The sequence below is a fragment of the Lineus longissimus genome, chromosome 3 (genome assembly GCF_910592395.1).
Source record: "Lineus longissimus chromosome 3, tnLinLong1.2, whole genome shotgun sequence".
NCBI lineage: Eukaryota > Metazoa > Nemertea > Pilidiophora > Heteronemertea > Lineidae > Lineus > Lineus longissimus.
This window is the reverse complement of record NC_088310.1, coordinates 18,703,346-18,719,156: the sequence shown is the minus strand read 5'-3', so window position 1 is coordinate 18,719,156 and position 15,811 is coordinate 18,703,346. Positions and strand designations below refer to the sequence as shown.

At 42.7% G+C, this 15,811-nt stretch overlaps 1 protein-coding gene across 1 annotated transcript; it reads right to left on the bottom strand.

Moving 5' to 3' along the window:
- Positions 1-5,650: 5,650 nt before the first annotated feature.
- Positions 5,651-14,587, bottom strand: LOC135484836 (uncharacterized). Its single transcript, XM_064766527.1, has 11 exons — positions 14,383-14,587; positions 13,360-13,522; positions 12,289-12,832; positions 10,648-10,809; positions 9,877-10,061; positions 9,133-9,319; positions 8,624-8,729; positions 8,243-8,380; positions 7,048-7,146; positions 6,728-6,819; positions 5,651-6,261 (listed from the first exon to the last, which is right to left on the bottom strand). The coding sequence occupies exons 1-11, from the start codon at positions 14,585-14,587 to the stop codon at positions 6,115-6,117; spliced, it is 2,028 nt and encodes a 675-aa protein (XP_064622597.1). The 3' UTR covers positions 5,651-6,114.
- Positions 14,588-15,811: the final 1,224 nt, after the last annotated feature.

Here is a 15,811-nt window from a genome sequence, read left to right as displayed (position 1 = left end):
ACTTCAGCCTTAATCCTGGAACACCATACAATGTATTATTGTTGTCAGGTAAATATGACATCGTTCGAGGGTAAACAGTCAAATTAGCAATATCCACCTCGGCCAGAAAATGTGACCGGATACTTTCTCGGGAAGATACCTCCCTCTACCATCTCCTCAGAGAAGTCCCCTCTGCGAATCTGCGGTGGCGATTGTATCTGTTCTATTGTTCAACACAAAGGACGTGATTCATCGTGATAATAATCTTCCCAGGCCGAGATTTCTCACGATGCACCTATCAATATGGCCCTTGCTCATCGACCAGCCGCTTATTGACTACTAACAGCACAGTCAAGAATAACCGGAAACCTTCACGAATTTAGAATTTTGTTGATGTTTACAAACATATCGATTACGCCAATGATTCATCTTTGAAAAGGAAAATCATTTTCAGTACCAAAATATTTTTTGGGGGTAAAAAATGGGCAAGCACTACTGATTACAGTTAATCGCCTACTTCCTCCTTGTACATTTTGTATTTGTAGCATGTACATTAGTCTCTTCTGATGAAAAATATAATATAACAAATAATATTGGCTTACAAATTGCCCTGTACATGTTGACAACATTGCATTGTACACACAAACACGAGTACTTCCAGTTGTCCTAAAAGGTTCAAGCACACACAGAGGTCGACAAGATTTCTCGCGGACGATTACCTCTGTGTGTTGTCGGCTTTAAACTACTCGCAAGAGTATCGTAGCAAACAAAAACCTAACAGTGACTCGTCTATTAAACATCCAAGGAACGTGAATTACCAACTTAACTCTCCCAGCAGTCGCATCGTTTTTTCATCAATATTATCTTAGTCACTGTCAGGTGATCTGCCCGGATGATAAAAGACGAACACTTTGTTCGAAGGTAAGGCATTCTCCAGTGATCACGGCTCACGCCTTTAGGTTACTTGGTTGGGCGAAATGCCGATCATAGGCCGTATATATGCTGGTGATCCCCCGACTCCCGACTGCACGTTCCCGTCAAGCTAGTTTCTGTCAAGTTCCCGTTGAAGTCATCCATGCATTCCGGTTGTGACTTTGTCTTCAAAAGACCAATTTGGGACTAATTGAAATTATGATCAAACATCAAAGAACCTTCTTCATGCAAAGATGACACGACGATTTGTTATGTCGAATCACGGACCGCGGGCATTCTCTTGGTAGAACAGGAAGCAGTCTGGTATACTTTTACAGCCCACGAAAATGCACTTGTGTGGAATATTCTAACTGGAGGGGAATAAAAACCCTTTAATCGAGAGGTTATGTTGCGTTGCATTTGATCACCTTAGATAGTAAGATGACAAAAACAAAGCGAGTCTAAGATATAATTCTGTGAGAAGTCAGCGAAGCCAATGAGCTCCTCTGCCTTGAAACTATGATGGACGCCTTCAACCACCTGCCAACTAGATATAGAGTCTTCAAAGCGTTTTCACTTGTTTATCATGATTTGAGCACTAGTTTGACCTAGAGCTAGCAACAAACAGTCTGCTACATAAGATAGGCTTGAGACGTTGCAATTCAACAGAAGATAGCTTCTGCAACATTATCTGTTTACCGCCGTAAACCTGGTGTCTGCTGTTGCTCATAGGAGGCAATTTGTAACGGAATTGTGCGATGAAATCGAAGACATTTATTCGGTTTGTCAATGCCATCGAAGAACAGAGAGGGATACTGGCCGGACAGGACCACCCTGACCAGGCACAAAACTATGGGGGTCTGTGGCAGAACTCTTTATCAGTACAGCCGCCTCATTCGTTACCCGCGAAAATGCACCGACTTGAACTATTTTATGATGATTGACCGAATCTGCTTTCGTTAAATTTTAGACGTGGTTGTCTCATCATAACCTATGTGGTCGAAAATTCGACATCGTAACCAATGTATTTACTGGACCGTTTAGGATGAAACATTGTAAACACTGTCACGAGACAACTCATTGCGCCACTAAAAGACACTGATAAATTGACGGAATGACAGGCGCTGAACAAAGGAGTTTGGTGAGTAATCATCGTGTCCCTTGTCGGTTGTGATGTCATCGCCGGTGACACATACGTGGACACACTCAGGTGATGTATTAATATCAATGACAATGGCACATTACGTCAAACCCAATCTGTTTGACATGATTAAAGACAAGACTCCGCTGGTTCGTCCATCAAAGTCATCACAAGACGGCCGTGTAGTTTCCTCGCGGACGCGTCCGCGGAAGACCTTGACTGAAGCGGCGCAATCGCCTGGACTCCTCCTGCATGCGAATATTAAAAGTCATTAGTGGCATGATTCAACCTGGTAAATGACGGGTATTTAACAAAGCATGCCATGACAATGGGAGAGACAGTGAGAGAATATTGATGACATTAAAGACGATGTCTTCGCCACGAAAGATAGCGTGCAACCTCAAAACGAAATGCCGCGCCGATCGATGCAGTTGCATTCCATGGAGGCACTTTTTTCAATTAGTTTAATAAACAAAACAATTGTATATTTTCTGCACTAAATGAAGTCTAGTGGCAGCAGCGTCATCTTAATCGTTCTTCGTTTTCATTCGTCAAATACACGTTTTAGAGTTTTTTTGATTATCGCACACTCAGGTCGCTCAGCTTAACGGTTTTTGAACGAAAGACTGAGTCGAACCAACGATCGCGTACTTGTCTTTGATCCCTCGAGAAACTGGACCTCAGGTGGCGGTCTTCACCAGGACTTCGCCACTTGTCCCTCTCAACTTACAGGTCATCCTACGCTCAGTTAACATACAGGTAATAGTGTCACATACAAACCCAATCTGAAACATGACAAGCCAAATTCAGTGTTGATGCAGATACAGTCATGACATGTTACAGTATCAATGCGAGTTTAAAATCATAGCAAATCGGCGTTTTGGCGGAAGATTTCTCCGTCGAACACCTATTATGATCAGAACGACCAATTTCCCACCGTGTGATGTTATACCCCGGGGGAAGTCTCGTGTCGGCTGACGAGAAACAATGAGAGCCGGTAGAAACACGTGTTTTGCCAATTGTTCTCACTTGATGGGTTAGCGATGACTAAGGGAGCTATGGTCCTGCCTGCCTCCCGGACAGGGGAGAACGCCAGAGATTCACTCACGGGCCGGGAATTTCCCTTTGAATTGGACAGATTAGATATTTGATTATGAAGAGCTAAACAATGCCATGAGATTAGTACAATAAGGTGTAAACCCGCGACTGGCCCGCCACAAAGGACTGGTGAGTCAGACCTCTTGGTAACAAAGCGACTTCCGTTATTTCTGGACAAAGTTTTACCACTTTGAAGTATCAATTATAATGTCAATTAAATTTCACTTTACGATCTTCAAGATATGACGTTCGTACAGGAAATTATTCAATTTAGTTTAAATTTAGTTAATTTTAACTATCCATGGCTTAATCGTATTATTTGATAATTAGATTTGGAACTAATTTCAATTTTTATCTTTGATATTTGTTTTTATTTATTGAAAAACTATCTTGGAAGAAACGGAGATGATATTAAACAAAACTTTGGAGGTTGTGAGCACAATATAAATTAAGGTGCAAAAGCATTGCCATTGTCAAATAAATTTCAGCGTCGCATGTTTTCACAAAAGTCACAAATCAAAGATAGATAGACAGAATATGCGGGGAACAACGCATTGTATAATGCGGTTTTAATCTCAGATGTATTAACGATATATCAGCATATACCATTCCATGAAAATAAAAACAATAGGGGCGGACAGTTTTTCCAGAGGGACATTTTGACTGGCAACACCGGCACCGACCAGATAGAGCCCAGTGACCACTCAAAAGGGCAAACTGAAACCTAATCTGCTGCATTAATTATACAATTAAAATGATATACAAAGTAGCGACAGACCGTGGCCGCGGGACAAATCAATTAGCTGGAAGTGTCCTAACTCCGCTATAGTGACGATCCCGTGTCACCCCGACATCTTCCATTGCTTAGTCATCATACCATTGTCTTCTGTCTTTGTTGTCTCCAGTAACCTGCGCTGATTAAAATCCCGACAATGCATCTATTTTAACGCACCTTAACGCGAGGAGGGGACGAGTCATCGCAAATGACATTGTCTTAGAGTATTCCATTTTATGCCTAACATGATGTCATTACGCACGACTCGGTGACGCAGAGGTTGCCCCGCGGCCGCAGCGTGCCAAGTGCGCCTTTGAACGGCCCGTTGAAACAACGACAGCTAGTGACTCACGGGCGAGCTGCTGGGAAAATTCTATGTTTTTAACTTTCTTTATTCTTTTCTGATGTTCATTAAAAAAAAACTGAATAGAAAAAAGTTACAAGAAGTACTTCCTAGCATATTTTTTACTTCCTTACGTTGAGGCGTAGTCGAAAATATAGGAGCCGATTTCTATTTCAAAACACTGAAATCACCAGTTACAATAATAACTTAGGTGTTTTAGAATGCGGAATAAGTTACCAGCCTCCTTTTTAATAGGAATATGATATGAGAAAAACCCAAGTATATCAGCAAAGGAAAGATATCCAGAAGTTGAATCATCAAGACATACAATGCACAAGCGTAAAAAATCATCAAGGGAGCGTAAAGAATCATCATTACATACTACAATGTACAAGCGTAAAGAAGTTGATGGGAACTGGGACGAAGATGTCCCGAGGTTACACCTTCAAGGTCATAATGCCAAGGTGAGCCACTAAGCCACAATGACTAAAAGGTTGTGACGTCATTTGTCCCAGGTGGACCATGGACCTTGACAGTCAGGTATTTTGTAATTTTGCCCAGACGTCCCTAAGGGTTTTACGATGAATTATCTCGCTGTCCCTTCTGAAGAGGAGAAGGGTTTAGTTCCTGGTGGTCTGCGAAATTAATGATCCGAGATCAGTATCAGGCTTCGGGATCCAATGAATGACAATCTTTGATAGATAATCTCATTGGTAAGACTCTGTCTAGCGACTTATCGTCAGTTTCAGACACTAGAATACATTTAATGTTGAGTGAAGACAGTATCGCGCTGATGCCATCTGATCGAAAAAGCTTGAACTGTTGGAGAGTATACGCAGCCTCTTCCGAAAGCGAGTATGCTTGGTATTGGCATATGGCCAGTTGCCACGCGATCTACGAACGGCGATTGGAACTGAAAGTAAAGCCATTGGTTGGGCCGGTTGCAATAGCGAAAGCAAGACAGAGATATCTCCTCCCGTACCCCCAATGACCCCTCTCCTGAGCGACACCATTAAAGTGATATTTTGATTCTCGAAGTCGAGAAGGATCCAATTTGGTACGATAAGAGCAAGCCAGGTGATAATAGGCCCGGTATTGAGGAGGACGTATATAGAAGATAATAGAAAAACGCGTTGGAATTGATGGTGAGAATTCGCTTTTTCTGTTTCAAAATGCGCCTCCCGCGGAGTTTTTTTTTAGGTGTTACCCAAGTGGGCGGAATCACTTTTGGCTTATAGGGGCCTTTGACGTAGTCATGGTTACCAATTAACACTTTCGTTGCTTTTTACACTTTATTAGTGCAAACCAGTCCCTAGGACTTTTCTGTGACACGGCAGCTGGTCGTCTGATAATTTCTCTCCGGCGTATTGATAAGCATTACGGTAATTGAAACACACCTTGCCGAGATGGCGAATGACCCCGATAAATGAATTGCGAATGGTCGTATAGGGATGACGCATGTGTACAACAGTTTTACATGATTTATTCACTTAATAGTCAGTCCATAACTTTATTTAGCTTTACATGTTGGAAGATGAAATGCAATGATAAGTACGAAATAAACATATTTTTCCATTTTATGATGCGTCAAGAATCGTTCCCATTTTTGGCTTCAAACAGATTGACTTGTCGCAAACGCATAAAACATACATTGTCATCAGAACTTTACGGTACGTAATTTGTATACTTCGGTAACGATCGTGACATCGTTTTTTCTAGCTTTAACAAGTTAAACGCAATTGCTTGATATGGCATAGATAAAACAACAGGGATTACAAGAAACTGCCCATTTTACAGCATATGTACAAACTTAGCAGATCAAAGCGTCTTATCAGTCCGCGTGACCGAGTTCGACTCATTGCGTCTTCAACCAGAACTGGTGTCTGATCCTTCACTTTCAACAATGGATGGGCGGTGGTCGCATTTGTGCTTGTTGACTTCCTGGGCATCGCAGCGGATTAGCCAGTAAGTGCGCAAGAATCCTTTCACTGTGGCCATCAATTCGTGGTCATTCTGAAATATAAAGAGGCACGATACATGTAGTTACACTTCGCTCTTCTTATAATTGGAGATATAAAAACACTGCCCTGAAAACATAAAACACAGTCACTCAATTTTTGAAAAAATCTGTTTTTGGTGAAATGCCACAACACAGTATCTCCTTTAACACCTACATGTAGACTCCTTCCACATGAGAGAATTTTCCTTTTGTGGTATGGTATCTCTGTCAGTTATACGATGGCTGGTAAAGGACATCACATGATTTTGTTTTTTTCCAGGCAATATCTCGATCGATGGACTTATTATCTCGAGCGATCGAGATATCATCTCGATCGATGTTGAAAAAAAATCATGTGATGTCCTTTTCCAGCCAGAGTACAGTTAGCTGCAAAATCTGGAAATTTGTTTCAACTTCTGGTGCTGATTCAAAGTCTTAGTTTTTTAAAAAACTGAAAGAAGCACTTTTTGACGTCCTTACCTTAATCACCTTATCCTCCCTCAATACCATCTCGAACCCGCCGAACTCTTCCAGCGCCTCCTGGGTGACCTGGCTGATATGGATACGCCCAGCTGAAACCATATGATTCTAGATCAATCAGGATCCAAGGAAAGACTCAAGGTCAATCTTGACAATCTCCCTAGTCCGTGTATCGAACAACCGACATTGTCTCCTCCTTCGTGGCGGCCAGGACTGGCGTAACGTTTTTGGCGGTACCCCTTACTGTCCACTGCAAAGTTTACTTCGAAAAGATAAACGATCACACCAATAGTGTGATGGGTTAAACTTATTTCACTTACGTTTTCCAAGTGATTCCATTTTCGATGCGACAGTAATCGTTTCTCCCAGAAGACAATACCGTGGCATCTTCGTTCCAACGACCCCTGTGACGACTGGCCCTATAGAGACGAAAGCGAGCCTGAGTTAGGAAGGCTTTGCGTTTTGTATATTTACTTCAATTGATTACGATACTGTTGCTGCACGATATGACGATATGAATCGGTGGGGATCGGTTAGCCTGCGATGGGTTATTCAAAGAAAAATGGGGAGGCCAGTATTGAAATTTTCTTACTATGTGGGTAAGGGTAGGTTGCATTTGAGAGAACACACGCCTTTAAAGTTTGATTTTATTCAGACTGCGTGCATCAATCGCCGTTTCTCCATGTTGCGTGTTGACTGATGATCTAGCGACGCGCCACACACAGAATGACACTTTCTTTGGCTATTGGTTATATCCTGCTTGCCAGTGCAACACATCAGATCAGACACCAGCACATCTGCTACAGAACTGCCAACTCTGGGACACTGGGAGACGGGGAACAGGGCCACACGGTGCATCATTGGAGACAATTGTAATGTCAGCGAAGGCGTGTTCTTGTCCTAACTCAAGCCGATAGAAGACTTGAGCCAGACAGCGTGGAGGAATGTGATTGTACGAACGTAACTTGAAGATAAGATAACGGTGATGATGAAACTTTTAATATTTTGAGTAGGAGCTCATCCAAACAGGAATTCCTCTGTTGGTGGCTATTCCTGAACTGTCTTAAAACATTCCAAAACCAACTCCTAGCAACGTCAAAACAAGTTAAGTGGTGTAGGCCTATAAGAGTTCAATTAGGCCTATAATTACATGATTAAATCTTACAAATAATGTTTGGCTTACAGCTCTACGGTCACATGTATAAACTATGCATATTGGCAAGGGCCTATAAATAATAGCAGGGAATACGTACAGGCTATGTAACACAATCCTCTGGGGATCAATGGTGAAACTAGAGAGGACACCAGGATTCATTAACGACGTAAGCGTTAGGCTTGTTCTGTATAGTACATGTAAAGTCATGAAAAGAAAATCGAAGAAGAAGACGGTCACCATGTTGATCCCCTTGAGGTGGGCTTTAAGTCTGCAGTGGCCTATCCTAAGAAGAAAGATGGTACATGCAGTCGCCTCGTTTCTGTCCACGTCCATTTGGCATCGTCATCGCATGGCCTTACCTGTATGACATCCAATTCTCAGTTTGAACTTCGTGCCAGGAAGGTGTGGGATATCCAACTGCATGATGTTCTCGAGGAGATCCAAGGCCATGGTCGCGATCTCAAAACTATGTCTCTTGTCATTCCGCTTTGGGAGTCCTGTGGGATGAAAGCGTAACAATAGATCAATCAAGAACGTATCAGGATGAAATATAGATTACATGTTCACAAAAACTACCCACAGTTTTCCGCTGATAGTGCGGCTAGCATCGTAGATAATGCTTTCGCTCTTCACGAACTGCGATAGCGGGTTGGAATACCAAATATCCACCGGTATCAAGTGTTTTGCCGCGACGTCGAAAATCGAGAAAGTACGAGTGGAATCTGTCCTTAATGGCTTACCTGAAGCGACCATGTAAGCATCACCGATCGTCTCCACCTTGTAGACATCGTACAACTCTATGCGACTGTCACAGCAAGTGTACAGGGAATTCAGCATGTTGACAACCTATGAAAGGAAGGAAAGAAACAAGTGATAATCAGAAAGTAGACCGGACAGACAAAAAATAGAAGAGGAGACTTGATAAACAAGAAATAGAAGAAAAGCCAGCATACATGTATCAAACAGTTTCTTCCATAGGGTGCATTTCTCAATTTTTTGTGTAGTTTCCTATCAAAAACGCTAATAGTGACCGAAGCGCGCTCCCTGTGGGGAAAAGGTTGAATAACCAGTTGGCGTTAACTTAAACCGGGATGTCCTTAAATGGTGTATGGTCCTCTCAGCAGAAATGAAATCTACCAAGGGTGTTTGTGCAGGGCATTTTACCAATTGGTAGTATTATAATAAAACTTCACGTTCATCTTCATTTTAATCGTTTAATGCGTCGTTTCGCTCCGATCTTTTCACTAACCTGTATCGGGGAGCTTCTTGAGCTGATCTCCGTAAAGCCGACAATATCAGAGAAATAGATTGTCACGTCGGAATAGGCCTTGGCACGGACGACCTCGTTCCTCTTGAGTTGGTCGGCAACTTGCTTGGGCAACATCTGGTAGAGTAGGACATCGGTACGCTTCTTCTCTTTGTTCAATGCATTTGTCCTGAAGATGGAAACATAACACGCTATGATATATAATGTAGTTCTGGGGTGTATGCGGCCGGAGAAACAGCCATCTATGATCAAACATCATCAGTTTTAATAACACGGATAATGAAATGTTCCTTTGTTGGCGAACTGAATCTAAGACCACGGTCTCTTTTGCTATGATGCCATCACGACCATTCAGATGGCTCCCCTGGTATTTTCAAGACGGCATATTCTCTCACGCATCTCGTCCTCGAGATCGCCAACACTACGTGTATTTGCATGTCGGCTAAGCCTATCGACCGCCATGAAAGCAGTTTCGCGGCGCTCGATGTTATCAAGATTTACCATTATAATCCTTTGATAAGACAGAAGAATAATATGGGCATTTTGGCGTAGGTGAGAGCGGGCTTTGTTTAAAGACAATGTACCGCGTATTGAGCCAGGCCCGAGTTCTTTTCACTGCGATGTATGGGGGGGGGGGGGGGGAAATGTAACGGATTGTAGAGTGACGCGGCGCCTGTAATATTAGTACCAGTGGCGCGTAACTCGACTGCACTCCCGTCAACTCACCTGTCTGCCAAGGTCATGGAGTATTTCTGCATGGCGCTGGTCAGTGAGAAGACTCCGTGCAAGATAATGGGACACATAATGAGTACAACTCCAAAGATTATAGCAATGATTATCATCTTCATGAGTTCCTCTTTCTCCTGTTGGTCGATGATGTTCAGAATCTTTACAGCAAGCTTTTCCTGTACCTATTACATAGCAAAGGAAGCCAAATCGAAATCAGCCAATTAAACAAATTCTGAATTATTTGTCCAATAATTTGATATTTTTTGACATTCAATAATTCTTCAATGGTGACTATAGGAAGGAACCAGAAGGGTCAGATTATTAGGTCACACGAAGTTGCCAGCAGACGTTTGTACTATTTCATAATGCAATGTACGCTGTTAGCACTTTTGACACTTGCATGTGGGGACTATTCAGCGACTAGGGTCCATAACTGTGCGTATGAGTCACCTTCTGACGACTAGTAGGACCCCCTGGCTCCTGTCTATATTGCCCCCTTAAAGAATGTAAGACTGCCCAACTAATATTTTCTGAATTGTTGGGTAAAACAACCGAGGTTGGGGTCTCATTTAAAATGATTAAATCTCCAAAACGCCAACGTGAACGTCTATCCCATTTTTCGACCTCTCGATAACTATTGGTCGAACAATGGGATTGGCGTTCGAGCAGGCGTTTCGGGAGGTTTGCGAAAACTCGCCAAAGTATGACAAAGTATGTCACCCGAAATCGTTGCCCATTTACTGAAAAATGTCACATCCTATATCTCACCCTGTGAAGTTGTTCCATGTAGAGTGTCATACTATCGTACCATCCTAGCCCACGAACCAACGACCCGGCCTGGGAAGCGTTGTTACTTCGAATCTCCTGCCGCATTGTTTCCACCACCGCCACAAAAGTCTCATTTCCCGTGATGGTGTCATCGTAGGTTTCCTGCAGAGGAAAATGTAATGTCATGAGGATGCATGTATTAACGTACCTTACATTTTTCGCACTAATTGTGTTCAAGATGCTTGTTGGTTTTTACTTTAAACAGATCGATCCCTTCAACTTCATGACGTTAGAACAGTTACTCAAAGTCCAGTTTAGATTAAATACTTTACACCAAGCGCAGTGAGCTACTGCGCATCACCGTGCGCGAGAAATCGAAGCGACAATCTTGGCCGCTAAAAAGACCTTCTAATTCTAAAAATGCACGAACTGTCGCCTATGGCAAGCCAAAGCGGAATTTATTCAAGACTTTAGAATTACCATTCAAGAAGTTAAATATAAGTTCAAGAAGGAAATATATGTTCAAGACTAAAATATGTTCAACCTTGAATCAAATGTTTTCAACCTTGAATAAAATATGTTCAACCTTGAATAAAATATGTTCAACCTTGAATAAAATATGTCCAACCTTGAACAAAATATATTCAACCTTGAACAAAATATATTCAAGACTCACGTGACCATATTCAAGACGCACGTGACCACAAAATTGATGACGTAGAGCGTAGAATCTGTGGTACTTCCGATGCGTTCTGTTTCACGACAGGCATTGCGCATTTTGAACCTATAATTTGCCTGATATGTCTGTGAAACATGTATCGACTCTGACATTCACTCGGCATCCATGTCATGATGTGTAGGATTACAGTACATGTCAGGTGTAGGCGGCTAGGTACGTGTACAACCATGCGTCAAAACCTCGTGCGAACAATTCGAGCTCCGAAACGTAACACAAGTACCATGGGTTCGGGAAAGTCCGGACGCGGGTTCGGGAAAGTCCGTAAAGCATCAAAACATGAGCAACTACGCCATCAATTTTTGTGGTCACGTGCGTCTTGAATATGGTCACGTGAGTCTTGAATATATTTTGTTCAAGGTTGAATATATTTTGTTCAAGGTTGAATATATTTTGTTCAAGGTTGACAATATTTGATTCAAGGTTGACAATATTTGATTCAAGGTTGACAATATTTGATTCAGGATTGAACATATTTTGGTCTTGAACATATATTTAACTTCTTGAATAGTAATTCCACGGTCTTGAATAAATTCCGCTTTGGCTTGCCATAGTCGCCCCGCCGATTCCTCGTCCTAAATACGACACTGCGGAACTTCGGAATCAGCTCACAGAGCTGGCAAATAACGTAAATCATACAATAATCTTTGAAGGAGAAACAATGTATGCGTTAGAGGTCATGTCGCAAACTCTACCATCGTCATATCCGGGACCGAAGTTCCGAAGTGTCGTATTCTATTCCGAATGTCGCTTCATCGACAAATAAATCTCGAAGGAATGGACGCCAACAAGATATCATACTTCGTAGTTTGTAGGCTTACCTAAGGGCTGTGAAACATGCCTACTGTCATTTTAAGTTGTGAAGCTTCGTAAACGTTAGTGAGCAGTTAGAGAAAGTATCTTACCTGCACCAAATCAGAATAATACCGCGCCGATTCGAAAGTGACATTTCCAGTTTCTTGACTCTGCATGAACACCAAATACTCATCAAAATTATCAAATCTTCCCTGGGTGAAAAAGATAGCTCCATAAGCTCTCTCCAAACCGAAATTCTCTATAGCGTAGATAATCTCCAGATACGCAGTCAATGGCTTCCAGACAGAACCGGAACCCACGTCAGTAACGCTGGCAACCAGCCAATTGAAAATAACATGGATGACCTCTGCGTAGAAACTCAATTCGCTTTTCACTGTGGTGTTTAGCGTGTCTAACTCGTATCGGTGTCTGTTCAAGTAGTTCATGAACCTTTCCTTGGTGGTGAATTCCGCCCTGGTATCGGCGAGTTTGTTGTCCGCTGGCCAGAAGGACATGTTCATCAGTGCGCGGTCGCTGACAGGGTACCGCTGGATAAGAAGGTTCTTGGCTTCTTCCGGGGCAATGTCGCTGACGTAGAGGGCGCTCATGTCACGTTCTCGCTGTAAGTTGTGAAGAACGTCACCAAGTTCTATACTGAAAGACAAAAATACATGATAAAATACTCAGTTTGCGCCGCTTCGACCATTTGGCTTGGTAGTTGAGTCATTGAAGCACTTGGCACCGCAGTTGCGAATATGTCTATCAATAACATTGCTTCTTGTTCTAAGATGGCGTTTGCTGAGCAACGCAATCGGGGATAGCAAAATGCGACACCGGGATTCGAGATACTGGTATGTCTGTATCTAATGCCGTATTTCGATCTTTCGCCGAAATAAGCGTGCACCGGCAAGCGGCAATACGTGTGTGCGGGCACGTGCAACGGCATGAAATGCTAAAAGCATGATGGAAGCAGAGAGTATTCTTCGTGATCGTGAAGACCAACATAGTTCAGGTTGGCTACAATGATAACTACCCAAATATCACAATCTGCGATCTGCTATTATGATACCGAAAGCACAATCTGCGGCCCACTATGATGATCATACCGAAACCACAATCGGCGGCCCACTATGATGATGATACCTAAACCACAATCTGCGATGCGCTATGATGATACCTACCTAAAAACCACAATCTGCCTGAGAGACGACACCTGTAAATGGCTGTTTATCTTCGTTGCAAAGATATTCGTCGTTAGGCCTAGCAGGACTATGATGGGGATCATGACGATGGCTATCACCTTCATCATCTGAATTCTCTTGCCTCTCTTGGTAATAGGATTACCTGGAAGAGACCATAACAGACGTGGAAATAAAAACATTCAGGCCGGATAAGGGACGCTCTCATGGCAAATTATGTGGTTAAATGGAAAAATGAGGTGGTGAACATGCCAAAACTACGAACGTTTAAGTTGTTAAAACAGGAAGTAGGGCAAGTAGGTCTACAATAGCAAGAATGCGTAACGGTACATTCCCTCTAGGTATAGAATTAGGACGATATCGGGGTGTGCCGCTTGAAAATAGAACCTGTAAGAACTGTGGTGATGAAAAAGTGGAAGATGAGTTCCATTTTCTTTTGGAGTGTACAAAATATAGCCGAGAGCGGGTGGACTTGCTGTTGGATATTGGTGAAAATGTTGGTTCCATGGACCGGAGCGGTGGACTGAATGCGCTTCTGTCGAGTCCGGCAGTGGCAGGACGTGTAGCTAGCTATATACGACTCATCTACCAAATGCGTAAATAAACCGCCTCAAATCTTAAGTAGAATAAGTCGTGTATGGTCGGACCACCCCTCCCTTTGCCGCGGTCGACATGTTGCGCTCCCGTTTACAAATTATGAATTATTGTGTCTCGTAAGCCTTTGCAGGCTGGCTTTTTGTAAAAGGTGACGCGTTAATAAAATATATATATATATAAACTGTACGTCTTGACTTTTTCTGTACATCAACCGAAGAGGAAATCCAACTGATCAGCAGTTAGGATTATTCCGTTTTGCAAAGAAATTATAATGGTCGTTTATCGCCATTACTTTTCTCCTGTGACCCTCAGAGCGTTAACTTTAACTAAACGTTAAGTTTATTTGGTTTAAATGAAAGAGAAAAAGCAAAGTTACATGAAATTATCTTCTTCACCACCACAAATTACCTTGGCAAAGACCAAAGAACCGATTCGGTTTCCTCATGTGTAACATGTCCACAATAGCCACATCCAACTGCGAAGGTGTCAGAGAGTTGAATGATGACATGAGACTGCCATTGCTCTTCTTCCTCTGCGGCGAGTCGAGGGCTTGATCTTTGGAATCTGGTGTGATCCTATTCGCCCCACGGTGTTTGTTCATTAACCATGCCATTCTGAACTTTGTCTTTCGGCTAGAAAGAAATGTCATAAAACGTTATACATTTCGGCTATGCAACGGTGCCGACATCGTGACACACAAGGCTCTGAGATTGCAAAGGGCATAACGTCTTTTTACTACTAGAAATGGCCACCAGGAACACTTCCACCAAAACCTAACGTGGCCCCGTTCTTTCAATTATGTTTTTGATAAGGACAAATGAAAAAACACTCAATGAACTGAACGATGAAAAGTGTAGCAGATAATAAGACTTCTTTTAATTTGTGATATCTTATCCTAAAGAGCTGTTAGGTTTTGGCCCCACGATGAATAAGTGTAAGAATGACTCACCTTTCTTTTCGACGGAGAAGATTTTTCAGCTAGTACTCTTCTTTACGCGAACACTGCATTGAATGTCCAAGCGTATTCCAACATTACAAAACAGATTGTGCGCACATCATAAGAACCATCTGGCCTCGCGCCGGAGCACCACTGTAGTGTCCATAGCAGTGATATTTGCTATAGGCCCAACACTGGGACGAGGATGAGCCAAAGTGTAAATTGGCGGGTAGGGGATATTTTTACTTTTTCATGGCAACCCCGTCATCGTATCTACGGACTGAAACATTTGTCACTTCGCTCGGCCTGGAATGGAACATCTCCTGATCACCTAACACGACGGACGCGTTGGTCATTGCATTTCATTTTCATTCATTCAATGGCTATTGTAGAATATACTTTCAGGTTGTTCATTAGCTCGAATAAGCATCTCCTCGTTGTGCGGCAGTCATTTTATAGCGCAGTTACATAAGCTGCGCTTACACCACGAAATATTGGTGGACCAATTGCACTTACACCACCACATTGCCGCGACAAATTGGTTCGGCAATCCATTGCCGATACAAATTGCCGAGCGAATTTGTCCCACCAAGCTTGATGGTCCAAATTCGCCCGGCTTGGTTCGGCAATTAGCTAGTTAGATGGTTCGGCTCCAGGCGGCGCTTTCGAAATGGCGCTTTCTGCGCATGCAATTTATTGTTTGCGCGCCATCTGTAGCCGGATTTTATAACTAGCTGCAGCGCTGGTGTAAGCGCTAGGTGGATTTTCGATGGTGCGGCATTGGTTCCCGAACCAAGATTGGTGGTCCATTTTCAGGTGGTGTAATTTTAGAAGACGCGCTTGTACACAGTGGTTACGCGGCCTGCTATTAAGGGGCTAGAAGATCCACTGGTCACCTAT